The sequence below is a fragment of the Haemaphysalis longicornis genome, unplaced genomic scaffold, assembly GCF_048455015.1.
Source record: "Haemaphysalis longicornis isolate Haplotype H1 unplaced genomic scaffold, Haemaphysalis longicornis Haplotype H1 scaffold_3, whole genome shotgun sequence".
NCBI lineage: Eukaryota > Metazoa > Arthropoda > Arachnida > Ixodida > Ixodidae > Haemaphysalis > Haemaphysalis longicornis.
In genome coordinates, this window is record NW_027526335.1 from 113,804,416 (window position 1) to 113,825,076 (window position 20,661).

The window sequence follows — 20,661 nt, forward strand, 5'->3', positions numbered from 1 at the left end:
TAGAATTTTTGTACTAGCGTACCAGTCAGTGAAGCGTCGCATGTGCGCTTGTGCGGAGCTTCTTGGACTTTGAGCTCGCTACAGTCTACAAACTAACAAACTAATGGCGAATTCCATTGAGAGAACAGGAGCAGCGGCGCGTCATGCAGTGAGGAGGAGGGGGCAGAACACTTGGCAGCAGGGCCACTCCACCTGCCAATGGAATACGGCACACACCCGGAGAGCGGGTGGGAGAGGGGAAAACGACGAGCGAGGAGGCCTTTCAGCGATCTCACCACATTTGGAAGCTGAACGACCCACCTCCTCATCTGAGTAGCTTGACACTGTCTTTCTAACATATGCCTCAGCCTTTGTTCCGGCATCGAAAACAAGTGGTGAAACGCTGCTGCATGCACTTCGTCGTCATCGTTGTCGCTTCTGCTGCTGCTGCTTGAACTTGACTCTGACGTTGAGCTCCAGCAGCTCTCGCTGCTGTCATTATGCCATTTCTTCAAGCACTTCGGCAAGGCGACGACGCTTTGCTGCCTCCGTCCCTAGTGCATCTAACGACATGCAAGGTGAACGGGGACTGCCAGAACCTACCGTAACTTCGTCAAAACCGTTGAAACCCGAGCACCAAACACGCTTGTCTGCCGCCATTGCCTCCTACCACCGTGCTTGCCGGGCCGCGACAACTCGCGGGAGCAAAAAAAAAAAAAAAAAAAACACACACGAAAAGGGGGTTTAAGGTCATTTAAACGAATATGACGTTTAAGGTCATGTAACTTCCTTTGTACTGTGCTCACTCTGCTTTTCAAGCGGGAGCGGGAATATGACGGGTTTAAACGAATATGACGTTTAAGGTCATGTAACTTCCTTTGTACTGTGCTCACTCTGCTTTTCAAGCGGGAGCAGATCGGACTGCTCCGGGCAGCTCTTGGCGCAGCGAAAGTGATCTCGCTATACCACTGGATGACGGTGCTCCCACTCCTGTTCGACCACTGAAACACGCCGGCTCAGAAGAGAGCACTTTTTAGTGCTCGTGCTATCCCAATGGAATGCGCCATAAGGGCACATTTTTCCTGGCACAAACGTGCCGTGGCTTAGTTTCAACGGAGCGAACAAATTGCGACGACCCGCTGGCTGCCGGCAGACTAAACGCTGTGCCGACTGATTCTGTCGGAGGGTCGGTGAGCTGTGCAGTAGCGCAGTCAAGCCATCTTGTTTTGACGTCATACGAAACGTCATAAAAAATTGGCAAGGAGGATGCAGGGAGGAGGACAGCAGTTTTTAATTGATTTTTCTACTGAATAATGTCGCATACACGCAGCGAGAGTGGTCGAAACATGGCCTAGAGACTCCAGACTACAATTTGCATTAGTAATCCCGCAATGTTTCACTTCAGTGTCCCTTTAAAGGGATGCTGAAGTCAAAATACAAGCTGCTGTAGATTGATAGATTAGCTCGCCGTGAACACAAATATACCGCTCTTACACATAGCTTTTCTTGAATTACAGTAGAAAATAGCGAAAATATGAAGACCGGTGCCGCCGCCACTGGCTATACCGCGCAATGTGCACCCAAAATGCTTGAATCATCTGGCTGTGCGATGTTTTTCTTGGCTTGTCGCTGAACGGCGCTACTTGTGCATACTTGGGGAGGCGGTACTGCTTTTAAGTGCAAAGCACTTCATGGGCTCGCCTTGTTGTCTTAGCTCGCTAACGGTCGATGCAACTGCCAGAATCAGGCGGCGCAGCGAGCTAACGGACCTAGGTACAGCCTGATGTACCATCGTCAGGAGGTCACGCTGAGGCTTCGAAAACCATGCGGTTTAAATAGTCGTAACCATTCAAACCCCAAGCACTGCTGGCGCTTGTCATACATCTCCCCGTCGTGTAGAGCAAAGAAAACTGCAGGTACATTTCGGGCAGAATATGTGTATATAACCGGCAGCCCTCGCTTTCACTTAGGAACGCTTGTTGGGTTGGTTTTTAGGATAGTACTGTATTTATTTGAATATAAGGCAAGGTTTCTTTCCAAAATTTGTATTCTCAAAGTCATACCCCGCCTTATATTCGAAGCTCAGTATATTTTATGGCAGTTTCTTCTTACTCTCCAAACTGCACCCTTGCCTTATATTAGTGACCGCCTTATAAACGAATAAATATGGTAAGTGAAAAAATCGGCCGCGCAAGAAAAAAATGGTGCGTTCAAAATGCCGCAGAAAGGCTCCAGCTGCGCAAGAAAAAAATAGGCGTTCGAAATGACGCTGAAAGGCTCCAGCCACGCAAGAAAAAATTATGCGTTTGAAATGACGCAAAACAGCTCCAGCATATGAAATTAAAGCAAGTGCAAAAAGAACAGAACTCCCGCTGGCGCAGTTCCAGGCAGGGGGCGCGCGAGCACTGCCAAGGCGGGAAATTTGAAATGCATTGGGTCGCAGCAGTGAGCGGATAACGGCGCTGCAGCCCATTATGGCGAATCACTGCTCTGCACTTCCTACAGCTTTCCCATTAAGTGAAACGGCCTTAAAATTTTTTAGGTACTTACTTTCTACTGATAATGTGCCCACGACTGCGGTAAGGTCCCTTGATGGTCCAATAATTGGACGACTTCAGATAACCTCAGTCCATGCAAAAAGTGCCATGTTTTGCTCAACTAGGGCAGAAAGAATGAACTGGTCAAATTTAAATTGCACGCTTAGAGGGATTCACAATGATTTCGGTTTCACCAGGGGATTCTCTACCACTTGTCGCGCACTCTTGCATTTCCCCACAGTGCCTCTAGCAGAAATAACGTGTTTTTGGTGCCCCAAGGTGAAAGTATAGAAGATGTTTCAAACAAAACCTCATGCAAAATGTAGCCTGCAATTTTAGTGGGGCAGCTCCGAACGCGGTAGTGTCAGCCACGCGCAAGTTGTACTGGATGTGAAGGCAATACAAAACACAATTTGTATTCCCTGTTGGCTTTCCTTTCGCAAAAGCCCAATGTGTTTCTACATGCTGCCAAAGGATGCCAATGCCTTTGTACAGCCCAAAGCCATGATTTGCATTTGGAGTGCACAAAATCAAATTGGAATGCCAAATTGGTATGCAGCCATATATACACAAACACACACGCACATGTTTCCAAACGGTTTCAGCAAGCAACAGAAGGTTCTCACCCTGGTGTTGTTCCGTTCTGCCTTCAACTCCTGTATTTCTTCATCCTTTTCCAAAAGTTGCTCCCTGGCATGGTTAAGTTCTTTGGTGAGTGTCGCAAATTCCTGCAATGTTAAGCACAAACACTTCAGTCGACTTCACTGAAAGAAGCATGTGTTTGGCGAGAAAAAAAAGGTGTGACTTCACCAACCGTATTTACATACTATACCCGTACGGACAGTGCTACCAAGGGTGCTTTCAAGACATTTAGTGTGCAATTGGACACTGTGTACTGCAGTGATAAGTATTACCATACATGTATTAGAATAACGCTATATGCATGATGTTGTGTAGCCATGCTAGCAATGCTTATACGCATGACCACACATATTTTTCAGCATTGATACCAAAACGTTCGGTTTTATGGCGTCATGGTACTGCCTCCAACCTGAGTCTACAGGCTCTGGGTTCAAAGCCCAATTCTTCCGGGATTTTTTTTTTTAACAGAATAAGGCAATCACTCGAGTCATTATATTCACCCTAAGGGGGGTGTTGTACATGAATTAACACAGCGCAATAATAACAAAGGAAAAGTAGTGTTTGGCATGATTACAACAGCATACACAGATTAACAGCAGATGACAGCGGCACACTCAATGAAAACGGCTCGAATCATGTTACGCTTGGGCATAAGTGCTGCCGGAGTGCAGCGGAGAACATTCCAGTGGGGGCGCCAACAACAGTGCTGGGCAGGGCATTCCACTCTTTACAAAATGACGCTTGGAATGTGCATGTGCGGCATGAATATTCGTCAATTTTCTAGCTGTTGTCCCTTCATATACACAGGAGGCAGATGGTACTGATATTAGTATGTTGCTACCTCCTTATATACAACCTGTTTTAAGAATAAACACCCAGAAGAGGTGCACCGGACCCTATTTCTATGGAGTATTATTTTTAGCTGGAGTGGAGTGGTACGATTTAGATCTCTTCCGGCACAGTGCACATAAAGCATTGCTTTTCACTTTCAGAACTCACTTTCTCAAAGCAATCGCTCACTTTACTATACTTCAGCACATTATATTTAGAAACTGGTGGGGAGTGGCCCCTCTATGTCGCTGTCAACACAGCGTGCATAAAAACACTTAGTATTTCGGAAACTAACAATGTCGTGCGTATAGTCATTCAGGTAGGATTAGGCTGTAGCCTCAGCCTGTGTATTATCGCGGCACCGAACGGTAACCGGCGCAGACAGGTCAGGGCGAAACAGATGTCGATGCATGTTTAAGGAACGCGGACCGCAGCACAAATTTATCAGCGGAGCGTTGCACTTATTCGGCGCATTGCACTCCCACAGATGGTCGAAGTCCCGTCGAATGCTTCTCCGCCGGTCAGAGACGGCGATCACTACAATGCCGCACGGCCAACGCACGCATACTTCATACCAGACACCGTGGGCGTGTTATCACGGCCGCACCGTTCACGTTACGCAAGGCGCCGGCTGCACCGCCGAAAATGCACGGGGCGCGCCCAGGGCGATCTCACACACTCGGAAACATGCAGGCATTTTCCGAGAACGGGACCCACTGATCACGGGGAAACATAAACGCGCAAAAACAATGCACCGCCGTCATACCTGCGGCAAGTTGGCCTGCAGCTGCCGGTGGAGCGAATCGCGCTCCTTTTCCACGTCCGAGAGCTTCTGCTGCGTGTTCGTGAGCGTCTCCTGCGTCTCTCGGAGCGTCTCCATGAGCTTATCCCGCTCGTCCAGCATGTTGACCATGAGCTGCTCGAAGTTGGCCTCATCGCCGGAGAACTGTCCGCTCCGCTGGGCGATGCTGTCTTCCGAGATGGTCGGCATCACGTCACACATCATGTTCCACATCTTGAGGCCGCTTTGCCGGGCCCACGCGCCGCCGCGGCCCTTTTACGCAAGCTCTAGGCGGTGGCTCGCGGCAATCTTCTCGGCAGAGCCTAGGAGCGACTTCGCCGCGCGTCCGGACGAACGCTCCGTGTTCCGAGCCGCCTGGACGCTAAGCCTAATCGGACGCTGGCCTGTTTGTATGACGGGCTACATCACAGGCAGCTTTTGTCCGCCGCCGGGGTGAGGTCCGGACGAAGCGTCGGCTGGGCTTCGTTACTGAGCCCGCTGGGAGCATCTTGGGGGCCCGTGGCTGCTTCGGCTACCTCCGGAGCCGTCCGCACCGCCTCCGTGGTAACCCTGCCGCTCGCCGCGCTCAATCTCTGCTGCTCGTTTGACATTGCGCTGCTAGGCTCTTTTTTTTTTAGTTTTTTTGACAACTCGCACAGCACCCATGGCACGCACCGCACGGCGAGGCAGACATATCCCACAATGCCTGCTCCCAGTACTCGTTCCATTAAAAACGTAGTAATTCTGCAGCTTTGGCACAGAAAGCAGACGGGTTTCTTAGCAGTACTAGGTACTGATATTTGTTTAACAAACTCTGAGGACTTTTTTCCAGAAAAAAGTGGTGATTTATACTGCATACGCAACCTGTAATTCGGGCAAAACAATTTTGACAGCGCATGCTCTACTATCTCTTTTTGTAGTCTGTCATCTAGACTCTGCTTTTTCTTATTGCCACAAGGGGGCAATACAATACTTAAAGCCACTGATCAGCACTGATCAGTCTTAAACACTAAAAATTGTACACGCCTTACAAGATCAGCATTAAAAATGCAAAAAAATAATAAAAGAGCAAAAAATGTAAGCACTGCCACTTTTCTACATGAGGACAGTTAAAAGGACTAAGCGGCTACTGATTGCAGCGCCATCTGGACCCAGCTTAACTAGTTTCAGCCTCCTCTTCCCCATCAGGCGGATGGAGCTCAGGATGGCTTCAATGGAGAAGCCCTTCATATCCGATTTCTACAAGGAAAAAGACATTTTTATAACCGGAGTCACTGGATTTATGGGCAAGGTGAGCGTAAGTTTATTTTCTCATCACGGCAGCAACAAAACGAATCGAATAGCTACCCCAACGTACGCAAAACGACTACTCCTTCCACGCGCGCGGAATCGTTCCCTTCAATGCACCTGATCCGAACATTATATGAACAGGCTAAAAGAAACGAGCTTACGTTGTTCTGTACGGCAGAATTAAGGAAATTATATCTTTCATAAGCAACATTTAGGAGACGGCATTTGCAGTACTTTTCATTCGTTTCGGAATATTTTCGTGCCCACGGCTCAGGTGGCTATTACATTCGGCATCGAATTTTTCATCTTCACCAAATTATTTTCATTCAAAAATGGTGGTCTGCTTACGGCAGGCCAAGTAACCTACGTGGTTGACGATTTGAGGAAACGCGGGTGTTAGAGAAGTGCCGCTAAAGCTACCTACACCACAAGCACGTATGTATTGCAGAGAAGCTCGCTTGCGTGCCAGAATAGGGAAATTTTTGACGCGGCATGCGCTCTAAGCAGCCGGCAGTTTCACACTGTGGATGACAAGTGGCTTTATGACAAAGTAGGAATTGAATATTACTGGCTGTATTCATCACAATACTGGGGATAGGATACTAAGTTCATACTTTTGGGGCGGGTGCAATAAACAATTTTGAGGAATAAATGATTGGTGCAGCGTCTGAGGGGCCCCAGATGCGGTTGGTTTAAAGCGGTTAAAAACCGAACGGCGTTCAAATGAGATGTTTCGCAGGTGTTGCTTGAAAAGCTGCTCCGGTCCTGCGGCGGCCTCCGGCGAATATTCGTCCTCATGCGCGCCAAAGGAGGGTTATCCCCACGAGAGCGGTTAGATGAACTGCTTGACACAGAAGTGAGTAGAGGTTTTCATCTTTCTAAATGAAAAAAAAAGGTTCATTTGTTTAGTGCAAGACAGTGGATCAGTAGATAGGAACATTCGTAGCGCCCTCTATCTCCCCTGACCTATACAAATACCAAAATTCACCAATGCACTAGCGTGAAGTTTTGTTGTTGCTATGTGTTTAGGCAATCTGAGCTGGTTGTTCAGTGAACGACAAGAAGAAAATTATATTTTCTTGCATCGCGTAACAAGCTCTCTTTCGAGGTATGTGTATACCCATATAGATTTTGTTGGATTGGCAATACAAAAAGCTACCCCACAGTACGGGTGTGAAGCTGGCTTCGTCTCAAATTGCAGTCGCTACGCAGAAAAGATAGAAGGCAGTCAACAAGCTAAAGCAATGTGCAATTCCGTGCATCAATAAGAAAGTGTTAAAAGAGTTGGTTACAGAAACAGCCGAATACCAAAGAATGTGTCCTACTCCTAATGAGCGTGCTCTGGACTTTTTACGAGGAAAATGTTTAAGAAACGGGGTCTAAAATGAATACCAAATTACCAATGAGGGTTTGGCCGCAAACTATCTGGTTATGTTGAGTGTCTGCAGGGAATTTAACTTTTTTGCGTGAGAGGAAATGAAGAATAAATACCGGAAGAATGACTGCGTTGCCTTTCCACACATCTTGAAAGATGCGGATTTATTTATTCATTTATTTATTCAAAATACCTTACAGGCCCAGCAGGGCATTGGGTAAGGTGGGCAAAAAGAGCAGATAATAAAAAATAACAAGAGAAGTTATACAAAAACTAGATGTATAATACAGCAACAAGTCAGTGAAACAAGAGGAAAAGAACATGATAACAGCGAGCAAGAGCGGCAAGAAAATAAGTACAAGCAATAATAACATATAGTGTGGTAGCCGCAACAGCGGAAAAAAAAAGAAAAGAAAGAAAAAGGAAAACATCATGGTGCTAACAGAAAAAAACGCCAGCGTTCCTGTTTGGTGGTTTTACACGAAAAAATGTTTGTGCAGGTGATTGCAGAATGTTTCTGGGATAATCTTAAAGGTCAACTACGCTGAACTTTTTCGCCCCAAATCTGGTCGAAATTAGTTCTCCATACGTTCAATACCATCGTGACAAATCACACAACAGGAGCTGCCAATAACTCCGGCAGGGCGTATTATGAACAATGAATATCACATATGGCACTCAGTAGACAGATTTTTTAAAAAACGTCCAGTTTTTTTATTGTTCCCGCAATTGACGCTCGGCGCATGTTTACATTGACGATAGTGTGTAAACACACGCTAAAGCTGGCGCGTTAAGGTTTATAACTGTCATCCCACCTTTCTTTACTCACCTTGCCTGCATTATGGTACCCGCATGTCCGCTCGTCCACGAATTCGGCGGGGAAGCAGATCTTCCAGGCGCTGCGCTCGGCGAACCCAAACTTTGCGGTGGGCAAAGTGATCGCTGTGGAGGGGGACCTGACCTTGCCCGGGCTAGGACTGAGTGACGACCACCGGAGAGCGGTTCTGGACAACGTAGAGCTCGTATTCCACTCAGCAGCCATTGTCAAGTTCGACGAGCCGCTCAAGTGAGTAGGGTCCGTCTTCGCCGTCGATAAGCCAACAAATCGTAAGTTCCCAAGTGCTGATATAGTTATGCTGCCTTTTAACACGAAAGTGTTTTTTTCCGGGGGACACCAGGATTTCGCTGACGTCACATACGTCACGGAAATGACGCCAGTACCACGAAGCAAACGGCCCGTAAAGGGTGCACCCCTGCACACAGAGTCTTCTTGCGGGGAAGCAACCTTTAGTACTAAAGAGTACGTTGTAATTAGGGTTGTTAGTTTTCGGGTTTTATATTTTAACACGAAAGCGTTTTATGCCGGGATACAACAAGATTCACTTAAGTCATATCCGTCACGGAAATGACGCCAGTACACCTTTGCCGAAGTTACCCGTCAGCAGGACGTCGCTCACCAAGCACACCCGCAAGACAGCCGCCGACCCGAAAAATCGCGCTCTGTGTGGGGAAAAACATTTTCTAAAACATTCCGGTTATGCTTAATGGCGTAAAAAGACAAGCTTAATCACCTAGGCTATTACAAATGCGAAAGGAGAGTTAATAATGCAAATTATTATTTGGCTACTTCGTCGGCTTTGTGGTATACGGCTGGCTGGGCGGCTACGTATGAGACAATCTAGCCTTCACACCCAGTCGTATCGTCACCGAGTTGCCTGTAAAGGGTGCACCTCCGCATAACAGATAGTCTGGCGGAGAAGCATAACCAAAACATGCAGCAGCATGCTCCCTCTCGCACTGCTCGCACACTTGAATCTGCACTATTCACTGATGATGACGACGACGACAACGATGATTTTGACAGTGACGTATGGCGAAAGAGCGTCTGTATGAGCAGCGCCAAACATATTTTGCTCCCTTGGTGTTTCTTCGGAGCACAGAACTGGACAGAGTTTTGTGAAAAAAGTTATTTGTGTCTGAGAATTTTGTGCGCATAATCCGACATCTTTTCATTTTTACAATTGGTTGTTCTGTTTTTTTTTTCTTTTTGTTCTATCATCTGGCGTAGCAAGCGAGCGCGACGGCTCTGCTAACATCGCCGTTTTCTATTAATTTTTTTCTCTATCCTCCCCCCCCCCCCTCTCTCTATATATATCTGTCTTGCTCGGTATGTACATGTAAAAGCTGAAAATGTTTAAAGCTGCTTCAAACTATCAAAAGGTATACATAAAGAGGGCGGATTTTCCAACAAAGATAAAACAACGTTTAAGAAAACCCGAGTTTGTTGCCGTTATAGCAAGTGTTAATTCGCCCTGCTACTACTCGTAGTATTTAATTTTGCACTACAGCATTTACGTCAGGTAAGGACAGAAAATATGGCTCGTATTTCTATCTAATTTAGTTGCTTCTTGTTTCAAGGCGGTCAGCAAGGGAGTCGGTATTGGTGTTAGAAAACCCTCGTTCGTTCTTTATGCAGGGTGTCCCAGCTATTATGCACCAAGATTTAAAAAAAAGAGCAATGGCGTTACTCGAAGAAAACCTAGTGCACAATGTTTGCAGTACTGTGGAGAAGCGTACGGTAATTTTTTCGTTAATCATACCTAACTCATTAATTGTAAATAATTACTTAACTCTGAAGTGTCAATGAGAAACTTGTAGGTATCCACGAGGGGCATCTAACTGCGGTATTTTCAGCGACGAACTAATTGCCTACTAATTTTTTCTGACTGATAAAGAAAACCCGCGAAATATAAAAAATACCACTTGACGGCGCTTCCGCGCACATTGTAAAGCAGCGTCCCCAAATAAGCTGATTGCAAACAACTGCTTCGCGTTACCCGCCCGAAGAGACCACGCATCACCTTGATAATGGCACGCAAGGAAGGAGCAGCAACAGCAAGATTCGCAGGGCACGTGTGCAGATAAGGCACAAGCTCGGTCGCGATTTCTTCTTTCTTTATTTTGTTTATTTCTTTCTGGATAACCCAGAGCCAGCCTGTTTGAGGGGTTCTTTACGATGCGCGCGGAGGCGCCGTCACGTGGTATCTTACATATTTCGCGGGTTTTCTTTATCAGTCAGAATAAATGAGTAGGCAATTAGTTCGTCGCTGAAAATACCGCAGTTAGATGCCCTCGTGGGTACCTACAAGTGCCTCATCGACACTTTAGTGATTAGGACAGTACTTCTCGAGTTAGGTAATTAATTACAGTTAATTAGTTACGTCTCGTTAACGAAAAAAATACTGTCCGCTTCTCCACAGTACTGCAAATATTATGCACTAGGTTTTCTTCGAGTTACGCCATTACTCTTTTTTTAAATCTTGGTGCAGTATAGCTGGGACACTCTGTATATCATGTACAGTAGTATAAGCGCATTCCCTTCGCTAGTGGTGGTGGTGGAAAACCGTTCATGATTTCAGCCGGCAAAAATAAATAAAATAAAGGCAGGTGGCCTCTTCCTAGTTCAGAAAGCCGCTAGCGACTGCTGCTGCTCTGGCTCGGGAGATTAGGCGTTCCTGAGCCCCGAGGTGAGAGCTGGTGAGGTGAGGTCAGTCCCGAGGTCAGCTTGCACTCCCACTACTCCGGGGTGGGGGAAGGGAGGCGGTTTGGGTGGCCGGCGCATGCCCATAGAAGATGGTAAGTCGTACTGGAAGTATATATGCAGTTGTAAGGGTATGTAGTGGGGGATATATGATGAAGAATAGGGGTGTTAAGATATGTCTGCGTCTGGAGTTTGCGCCAAGGTCGCGCGCCGCAAGTGTTGAGGGAGGGATGAGGGGGTGGGTAATGGCGGCGGCTCTGACGGTAGTGGGGCAGTATATCGGTGTAGCGACTGGGAATGAGAAGGTTGGAGGGCGGTACTGCCAAGTCGCCCGCCCCCGATCGGAATGCCCGGAGTAGGAACAACATACTGTGGAGCGGCTACTTATAACTTCGTCCCAGTTTTTCTAACAGATCGGACCGCCACAATACGTCTGGGACCCATACAATCTGACCCTTTCCCCACGCCGGCAAAAAGCACAGCTCAGAAATCCGTTATTTCCCTCGTACTTGCCTTTGCTAGTCAGGAACTTTTATTTACTGCGAGGGCGCAAAGAGGAGGGGGAAAAATTTTATTGAACGCGGTGTTCGGCCGGAGTGGCTCCTCATTCATTCGAATGGGGTGGGGGAAAGCATTAGTTTGAAGCAACCTGGAAGTGGTTTTCTGAGTATTTGTCAGCTGTGGGTGCGGGCTTGGGAGAGCCTTCCTGCTTGGCTTGCGATGTTCCGTGATTTTATGGTAGGTCGTTAAGGGGTGTGCTCCAATTCTCCTTGCAACACTTAGTCTCCGGTGGTCTGGGTCGTGAAATGGGCGAACTCGTCACCTTTCCGGGAGAGTTGGCCGGGATCCAGGCGATCTCAACCTTCCGGTTCGGGGTTTTCCTTCGCAGGATGCGAACTGCAGCCGGTGCCACTAGACCTGACGTGAAATATGGGCAAGCCTCCTGAGAGTCCGCAACAACAGCAGAGGAATCTGTTTGCATTAGCGCTATAGCTATAGACAGCTCTTCGGCCTCTCGCGTTGTCGTGCGTGGGGCTGCAATGCTATGTGCTCGCTTTTGCAAGTCACAACTGCCACCAAGGCTCCATTGTTGCCGTGGTTGGCTGCGCCAGTGTACACTGCTGTGCTGTAGCCACCGTACAATTTGTTTTCCGCTTTGACTCTCGCCACCCGTCTGTCTTTATGGTGCTCCGGGTGCATGCTTCGTGGGACAGGGCGTATTCGTACGTTTCCACCTTTGTTTAGGGAGCTCCTTAGGTGGTCTTTCATTCTGTAAAGTCCACCGAATTCTGTCCAGGATCTTTCGGCCGGCCTGGGCCAGTCCTCATCTTGCTCGTTGATTCGACAGGTGTCCCTCTATTAAGCTCGTCAACGGTATTGTGCAGTTCCATTTATCCGTAGCCCCAACCGCTTGCTTGAATGCCTTTCGAATTATCGCGTCTATTTTAACGCGTCATATATATGCCTAACGTCATGTTCCGAGACAAACGTCGACATCCGTTTCCCATAACTCGACGTAAGGTACGGATGACGTTGCCCTGCATGCCGTAAGGCTATTAGCTGCAGGACTTTAGGCCTAACGTAGTATTTTGAGGCTGAGGACGTTAAGCCTAACGTCAAATTTTGAGGTTTAACGCTTTGAACCGGTACCCACTCGATAAAAGTACTCAGTTATATGCCAAGTAGCACGTAACGATTAGACCCAAACCGAAACTTTAGGCCTGCGGAGTGCATACTCGAGAGTTGGTGCGGTTATTCTAGAAAATGGGTGCAGAGTAGCGCATACTCGCAGTATGGGATTGACAAACCAAGGAATCCATCGCGAGAAACCTTCGCGTTCAACCAGCATCGTCGTTGGACGGAGGAGTGCATGATTTTTGTTGTCTTTGGTGCTGTTCCAGTAACTATTTCACCGCGAAAGTTTGCTACCCGTTTTTAAACTTTTCTGAGCCCCTCAGTTTCGTTGTATTTATGCCTCACCTCAGTAGCGTAGTCCGACAGCTTTTATTCATTTCGCTGTTGTTTTAGAATTTTTTTTGCATTTATGTTTTCGGGGAGAGGTTTGAAAGCGGGGGGGGGGGGGGGGTAGCGAAGCTCATGGGGTCGGCTTTGGACATTTTGTCTTCAATTACATTCAGAGAGAGAAAAGCGGAGAGAGAACAAATTTTATTATCCTAAGGGCCTCCCAGATGTCATGTCCAGAGCAGCGGGTCCGGCAGCGAGAGCAAGAAGCGAAAAACAGACGTGTGGGTGCACGCTAGAACATTTAAAAGTTCGCTGCTGGGTTAACATGCGAACAATAATATAAAAAAAGGATGACTTATTGCTTCCACCCCTATATCTCTCAGATAAAAACACTAAAACATTGCTCCAAATGATGGCGCCGAATCCCACAGTCTTTACTCCATTCAAGCTTTTACTCGACAAGCTATTACGTGCTTAGCTCCGCGAATATCATGTCCCGTAAAAACGTAGCATCACCGGAACTGTTTCCCATCACCAAAAAGAGGGTCGAACATTAGTCCTTCCGGAGGATCTCGTCGGCCGTAACGTCGGCGCCACGTGCCTCCATGAGTAGACATGTGGTCGTCGGCCTATCAGGTTGAGCGGTGGGTCGTCTGCTCTGTAGAGCAGACGACCCACCCGTCTGCAAAGCACACAGGCAGACCGTCGTCTGCTTTGCAGAGCAGACGACGCACGATGCAGGCAACGCAAAGCAGACACGGAACGCCGATTCTTGGCAAATAGTGGCATTGAGGGCTGTCGTGGTATTTGTACTCCTTTGAAGAGCTTCGGACACGTCACTTTGCACAACAAGCTAGCTTCAACAAATAGCTCGTCGCTGTCATTGATTTGACTCCACTGATTTATACGGTCATATTTTCTAACCTTTTAGGACCACGGGGGCTGTGCTAACATAGAGAAGATAGTCCTACAAAGTTTTTTTTTTTACGTGTATAACCATGGCAAATGTGTCAGGCCCTATGAAGAATCGGTAAACCCATTTTTTTTTGTTTTTATTTCCTTTCTTTCACCACCTCTTTCCAAATTTGGCCATAGCGCCATCCTTATGAAATGAATTCATTCATTCATTCCTCATCTATGAGCCACATTGGTGTCCGCATTGTACTTTGAGGGAAGGTGGAGCTCGGAATATGAGTAGGGCAACCTAACGTGTGATTTTAAAATTGCAGCCCTGTAGATTTCCCGCTACTTCAAGGTTCAGAATCACCAAAGGAAAGCGTTTTGAATAAGTGGCTAAAAGTGTGCGCCTAGTGTTCACAATATCTCGGTGGAATAATCTAACTTGCCTTACAAGCTACCGATGTAGGTCTGTAAAATTGTTTTTTTATAGCTTTCGCACTTGACCAAATTTGATGTCACGCGCTGCCTTTTATTCGCTATTCATCTTGAAGCTGCAAATGAACTTAATGAGCATTTATTTTCGATTCTTTCAGGAGTTCGATGGACATGAATGTCCTTGGCACGAGAAGGTTACTGCAACTCTGTCAAGGCATGACCAAGTTAAAGGTAATATTGAGCACCTTTAATTAAGACCTAATGTACAGTGCACGCAACTTTAAACTGTAGCGGAGGAATGTTTTTCGTTCCATGTAGACAGAGTGCCTGGCGTTTCCAATACCAGCCTCTAAAGAGCAACATATTTGTCTCGATCGTGTTTGGCACAGTAAACTCGCTTTCACTATTGCTATAGCGGCAAAAGTTTACCCCCTCCCGAAAAGTCACATCTTTACTTCAGCGGTTTTACAAGAACCTTGTTATTGTTTAAAGCTCAGTATAACAGATACACAGAAGAAGCACTCCTTTCGTTTCTGCGCCCTTCAGTGGCCTTTTTTTATTCTTTTGTGCACTTGTTTTACTCAGCGCCGAGAAATAACTGGGGTTAGGTGAAGTGCCACTGGACATCAAAGTGTAACCACCGTGGCCATTTTCTCAGGAATGGTAAATAAAAAAACCTAGTTTAATCCACTTTGTGAAGGAAATCTTCCGGCTTCACACAAAACGAACACCATTTCACCAAAGGAGTTTGGCAGCGGACAAGAGTGTGCGGTTGGACTAAGTTGAGCAGCGCCAAGATTTCAATGGCTAGTTTTCAGCAGGCATGTGCTCTGCACATAATAAAAATGAATAATTGCTGCACTTAGTTATTCATGCTTACGTTTTTTTTTTTTTGCCTTGGCAGCTTCCGGAGCATTCACTGCAAAAACAAACAAACAAACAAAAAACGCAAACAATTTCGGGGGACGTTAACGACTGTGAGAGCGAAAGCCTAGATTGATCTGTTGATCTGTCCAACTTTCTGTTGAACTTTGCGGCCATTTGACGTCCGCCCTCTGGACAGCAGCACCCTCCAGGGCTCGTTCCGCTCGTTCGCCATAGCCAGGAGCCAGCTGTTCGCGTCCGCCTGTGCCCTCACCCAGGGGCGGATCCAGGTTTTTTCTGAGGGGGGAGTCAGCTTCTACCAGTGACGACAATGATGATGATGATAAAAAGGAGGATGAGGATAGTAGTCTTTTTTTATTCACTGAAATATTTCAAACCCCAAATACAAGAAATAGGAAAAAATATTCAACTAGACTTTTTCTACGACCTGAGGGGTCATCTTCTAGGGGGTACAAATTCCCAAATTGAGGGGGGGGGTCAGGACATCCGGACCCCCCCTCTGGATCCGCCAATGCCCTCACCTCCAAGGCGGCTCGTATTGCCCGTGCGGCAAAGACCTACCCTCCTCCGGCGCGGCTGCTTCCCCTTCCCGGTGCGCACTCCATGGCTTGTGACCATATTTTCTGTACCTCACAACACGTTCCACGGAACAAAGAGATGTAAAGCTTTCGTCTTAGAATATTTCACCCGTGCCCATGTCTTCTGCAGCGTACTGTAGCCGTGGGGACGAACCGGCCCCGTGTCTTAATTGGCGCGTTCACACTGCGAACGTGCGCTTAGAGCGGCGCGCCCACGTCCTCCTCGCGCAGGCTCTGGTGCACGTGTCCACGGCGTACTGCAACTGCGACAAGGAGGAAGTAGCAGAGGTGATCTACCCGCCGCCCTTTGACCCGCAGAACGTCATCGACGCCGTCAGGTGCGGGCATTGCACACCTACACTTTGATACTCCTCACATGGCTATTCTTACCTGCTCCAACATTCTGGGGGTTACATTTGAAGCTCGAACACCTAGCTATAAGTTCAAGGTTTCTCTTGGAAAAAGTAGGACACCATGACGATGATGACAGTGTCCGCGTGTGATGAACACTTGAGTCATCTGCTATAATATTTTACATGCTTGCCAATTTATTGGAATGCGAATTATCCCGTAATTTATGTCCCTCCTCCTTCTTTTCTTCAATGTTCTCGAGATCTTCTTTTCCTACCGCTGGCTCAGTGGGCATTGAATGTGAGAGCTCGCTCGACACGTAGCCACGTTACGGCCTCTCAGTTCCTCAAGCCGAGCACATCGAGAAGCTATCGCCGTTTTTGTCTCTACGATGCCGGCAAGATGGCGGAAAGCGGCGAGCGAGCGCATTGACGTGCGGTGTCGATCATCGCAGTTGGATGGACGACGCGCTGGTGGAGGCGATCACGCCTAAGCTGCTGGGCAGCCGGCCCAACATGTACACCTTCACCAAAGCCCTGGCAGAGACCCTGGTGGCCGAAGAGAGGGGCTCCCTGCCCGTGGCCATCGTCAGGCCTTCCATCGTCACCGCCGCATGGAGGGAGCCCATCCCGGTATGCTCGCGTATACGACCTCTGACACAATTTGTAGAAACCTTTGAGTGGGAATTGCCACACACACACACACACACACACACACACACACACACACACACACACACACATATATATATATATATATATATATATATATATATATATGTGTGTGTCCTTACGAATCCCTCCTTACGGAATGTGTCCTTACGGAATCCCTCGTCCCGTACGTCTCTGTTCTACAAAATGCAATACGAGGGTTCTGGCTTCAGCAGTCTGAAATGCCTTTGGCTATCCCCGACTTCCGACCACGTCTTACGTGCGGCCGCTGGGAAAAGACGTTCTACGTCTTCCCGCGGTAGTCGAGGGGCGGCGCTAGTTGACCGGGCTCTGAGCAGTCGTAAATACAAAATACCGCCGTATAGTCGAGAAGGGAGTCGCCGCGGAACTAGCTCAATGGTAGAGCACCGCACGCGTTATGCGGAGGTTGTGGGTTCGATTCCCGCTTCCGGAAAAAACGGCGCATTTTTTCTCGACTTGAATTTTCAATTATTTATCCCTGCAAAAAAAAAAAAAAAAAAAGCAATCATACCTGATTCGGCCCTATAAAACACACCGCCAAACAGCACTGGCAATAAGGACTGCAACTTTGATATGTGTCCTTACGGAATCCCTCGTCCCGTACGTCTCTGTTCTACAAAATGCAATACGAGGGTTCTGGCTTCAGCAGTCTGAAATGCCTTTGGCTATCCCCGACTTCCGACCACGTCTTACGTGCGGCCGCTGGGAAAAGACGTTCTACGTCTTCCCGCGGTAGTCGAGGGGCGGCGCTAGTTGACCGGGCTCTGAGCAGTCGTAAATACAAAATACCGCCGTATAGTCGAGAAGGGAGTCGCCGCGGAACTAGCTCAATGGTAGAGCACCGCACGCGTTATGCGGAGGTTGTGGGTTCGATTCCCGCTTCCGGAAAAAACGGCGCATTTTTTCTCGACTTGAATTTTCAATTATTTATCCCTGCAAAAAAAAAAAAAAAAAAAAAAGCAATCATACCTGATTCGGCCCTATAAAACACACCGCCAAACAGCACTGGCAATAAGGACTGCAACTTTGATATGTGTCCTTACGGAATCCCTCGTCCCGTACGTCTCTGTTCTATATATATATATATATATATTGTATATTGTGCGAGCGAACATTCCTTTTGGATGCTCATCTTTGCGCATATACCTCTAAGCATGTCTGCCGTGGACACTTTGGGCATTTTATTAAGTGAAGAAACTTTTATTTAGTTCAGACAGTGATTTGTGCTAGTTGGTGCATATTCAACGGAATTCAAAACAGCGCTAACTAACGGGACAAGAAAAGACAACACCCATATTTATTAAATACCGCTAATGACCTATAGAGAGCATGGTGTCATGCGTTTTGGACACAACACCAATTAATATATAGGTTTGCATGTCCAATAATAAACAATTGTTTATGTATTAAAGGACAACGGGCTTGACATAGTTCTACGGAAACTGCAGAAAAAATGGTTTGGGAAACATATACTGTTATACTGTTTATGCGGGCTTATTGATTTCAGCCTTGTGGAGATGATTTCCCGTGATAGACGCAAGTCATCCGCTTAAAATATCTGCACTAGTCACCGTGGTCTCTCCATTCGGAGCAAAAGCATGGATCGAGGCGCAGTTTAGCTTGTATAAGTTTGCTTTGGATTAAAAAAAAACTTGCTGTTAGTACACCACCACATCTATTGCGTGGTTACTCAGGTTTTTTACCCCTGTGTCTTCTCGTGGGTATTTGTAGTGAGAATGCACTCGCTTTAAAACTTGTGGGCGGAATGCGGGCTTAATTTCAAGGCCGTGAGTGCCGTCATAATGTATTTTCAGAAACCTGGTCACAATACAGAGGTGGTCATAATAATGGGAAGGGTTCTTGTCTTTTAATTTATATTTCTGTTTTGTATGAGGTGGGTGCAGCGTCTTATGAGAAAAAGAAGCCGCAGCACCCCGTCCGTCTAACGACGACGATGGTTAAACGCGAAGCTTTCTCGTGACGGGCTCTTTGATTGGCCAATCCCACACTGCGAGCATGTGCTACACTGGAGGTGCACCGCTTTTCTACAGTACCCACAACAACTCTCGGGTGTGCACTCCGTAGGACTAACGTTTTGGTTTGGGGTGTACGGCGCGAATGGGTACCTGCTGCTTGGCATTCGCTTCGACCATGTCGAAATGGAGCAGTCGGATAGACGCCGGCTTCATAACGCGAGGGACTGAGGTTCAATTCCGGCTGCGTGAAGCGTTTCTTCATTTCACTTAACCCACGATCATTTACCATCACCACCAGAGAAATTTGGCTTCCCTGCGGGGCGTATTGGCGTACAACGGCATCAAACTAAAGCTTCGCTTCAAAAACCAATTCATACGCTGTGTAGCTTAACGATTTTATTGCCGCACTATCGTGTTGAGTGGCTTACTGAAAATTTTGCACTCGCTTTAGTCTGCGGCCACCGTTGCACTGTTATCATGACCGCTGCACCAACTACACGCGTGTCCACGTATGCACAACGATACAAGTACCGTATGTGACTGCATGTATGGTGCGCACATGAGGTGATTAGATTTATGTGGGACAGACCCCGCTTTTTTGGTTTTGGTCGTACGGCGGCGTCCCCTGCGCATGTCTGAGGGCGATCCATTGTTTCGCCTATACGCAGTACCGAACTGTTTGGACGCCAAAATTCCTGCTATAATACCCACAATAGGCAAATAATGCATCAACACCCAATAACGGGGCGCAGATAACGGCACGTGAATGCTTTTTCCAACGTATGAGAGCTCGGCGCTTGCTGCGCCGACCAGTGTGCATGCATGGCTAGTGCAGTACACGAATGCGCGTTCTGACGAGCCGAATTCAAACCGAAAGACCGCTTGTCCTTGGGCCCTCCTGCGCTTCCTGGGTGGTGCTGGCTCCGCCGGCAGCATCACTCATCGAAACTCCAGAATGTCTTTAAGGCAAGAACGCAATGGAGCACGCTAAACGGGGCACCGCAGAACGACGGCAAGAACAATGTGAAGCGATGCGGATGCTTGAAACTAAAAGTAGGGTTTTCCGCCTTGATTCTTCACCTGAGCTGCCATGCGCGCCGAATGGAGGTCCACGGGTTAATTAAAGCCGCCTGTCATGCTCAAAGTCAAAGCTTGACAATGTGCGCATTACGTCCAACGAAAGGAAGAATCGTTAAAAGAAATATACGCTATAACCAAAAGTACTAAATAAGTGTGGAGTGAACATAACAGCGACGATGCACATGATATGTGCACGAAAAAAACCTTTCATGGGTTCTGACGCCCAGGGGAAACAACGGCGCCACGGTACAATACAGCTGTGGCGGCTCTGGCAGCCGGTGGAAAAACCGCGCCATCTCCGCTAACGTGAAACCCTCGGGAGGGGCGAAGCGTTGAAAGACTCTCTCTCTCTCTCTCTCTCTCTCTCTCTCTCTCTCTCTCTCTCTCTCTCTCTCTCTCTCTCTCTCTCTCTCTCTCTCTCTCTCTCTCTCTCTCTCTCTCTCTCTCTCTCTCTCTCTTGCAACACGGCGCGCGCTGATATACGCGACTTACGAAGACGGAGAAGTGAAATTCGAAACTTAGAACTGCAAATTTTAGTTAGGGCGATTACGGGGCGAAACAGAAGCAAGCAAGCAAGCGCGAACGAAAAACGAGTGTCCCTGTGTGTTTTTTTAGTACGCGTTTTTGGCCAACGGAGAGGAAACGTTCTAGCGCGAGGCATTGGAAAACCAGTGTCCTGGTGTGTTTCTTTTAGTACGCGTTACGTTCTAGCGCGAGGCGTTGGAAAAAGAGTGTCCCGGTGTTTTCGTACCGTGACCACATGAGAACACGACGACGAACGACGACGACGAAATGAGACGCCAACAGCCCGAGCCCCCTAAGG

At 47.6% G+C, this 20,661-nt stretch overlaps 2 protein-coding genes across 4 annotated transcripts in view; one reads left to right on the forward strand and one right to left on the reverse strand.

The window, feature by feature from the left end:
• Nucleotides 1-5,481, reverse strand: part of Liprin-alpha (PTPRF interacting protein alpha) — a 47,555-nt gene extending 42,074 nt beyond the window's left edge. For 2 of the 3 annotated variants that reach the window (XM_077704036.1, XM_077704035.1), the window contains exons 1-2: nucleotides 4,756-5,481; nucleotides 3,143-3,244 (exon numbers count right to left, since the gene is read on the reverse strand). In XM_077704036.1, coding sequence (XP_077560162.1) covers nucleotides 3,143-3,244; nucleotides 4,756-5,004 — 351 coding nt within the window. In that variant the 5' untranslated portion in view covers nucleotides 5,005-5,481. The remainder of the gene's footprint in view (nucleotides 1-3,142; nucleotides 3,245-4,755) is intronic. The other variant, XM_077704037.1, reaches the window with a different exon arrangement.
• Nucleotides 5,482-5,938: 457 nt separating this feature from the next.
• The window catches only part of LOC144175023 (fatty acyl-CoA reductase 1-like), a 42,330-nt gene continuing 27,607 nt past the window's right edge, over nucleotides 5,939-20,661 (forward strand). The window contains exons 1-6 of the mRNA XM_077704038.1: nucleotides 5,939-6,061; nucleotides 6,800-6,916; nucleotides 8,323-8,501; nucleotides 14,435-14,507; nucleotides 15,971-16,077; nucleotides 16,545-16,722. Coding sequence (XP_077560164.1) covers nucleotides 5,963-6,061; nucleotides 6,800-6,916; nucleotides 8,323-8,501; nucleotides 14,435-14,507; nucleotides 15,971-16,077; nucleotides 16,545-16,722 — 753 coding nt within the window. The 5' untranslated portion in view covers nucleotides 5,939-5,962. The remainder of the gene's footprint in view (nucleotides 6,062-6,799; nucleotides 6,917-8,322; nucleotides 8,502-14,434; nucleotides 14,508-15,970; nucleotides 16,078-16,544; nucleotides 16,723-20,661) is intronic.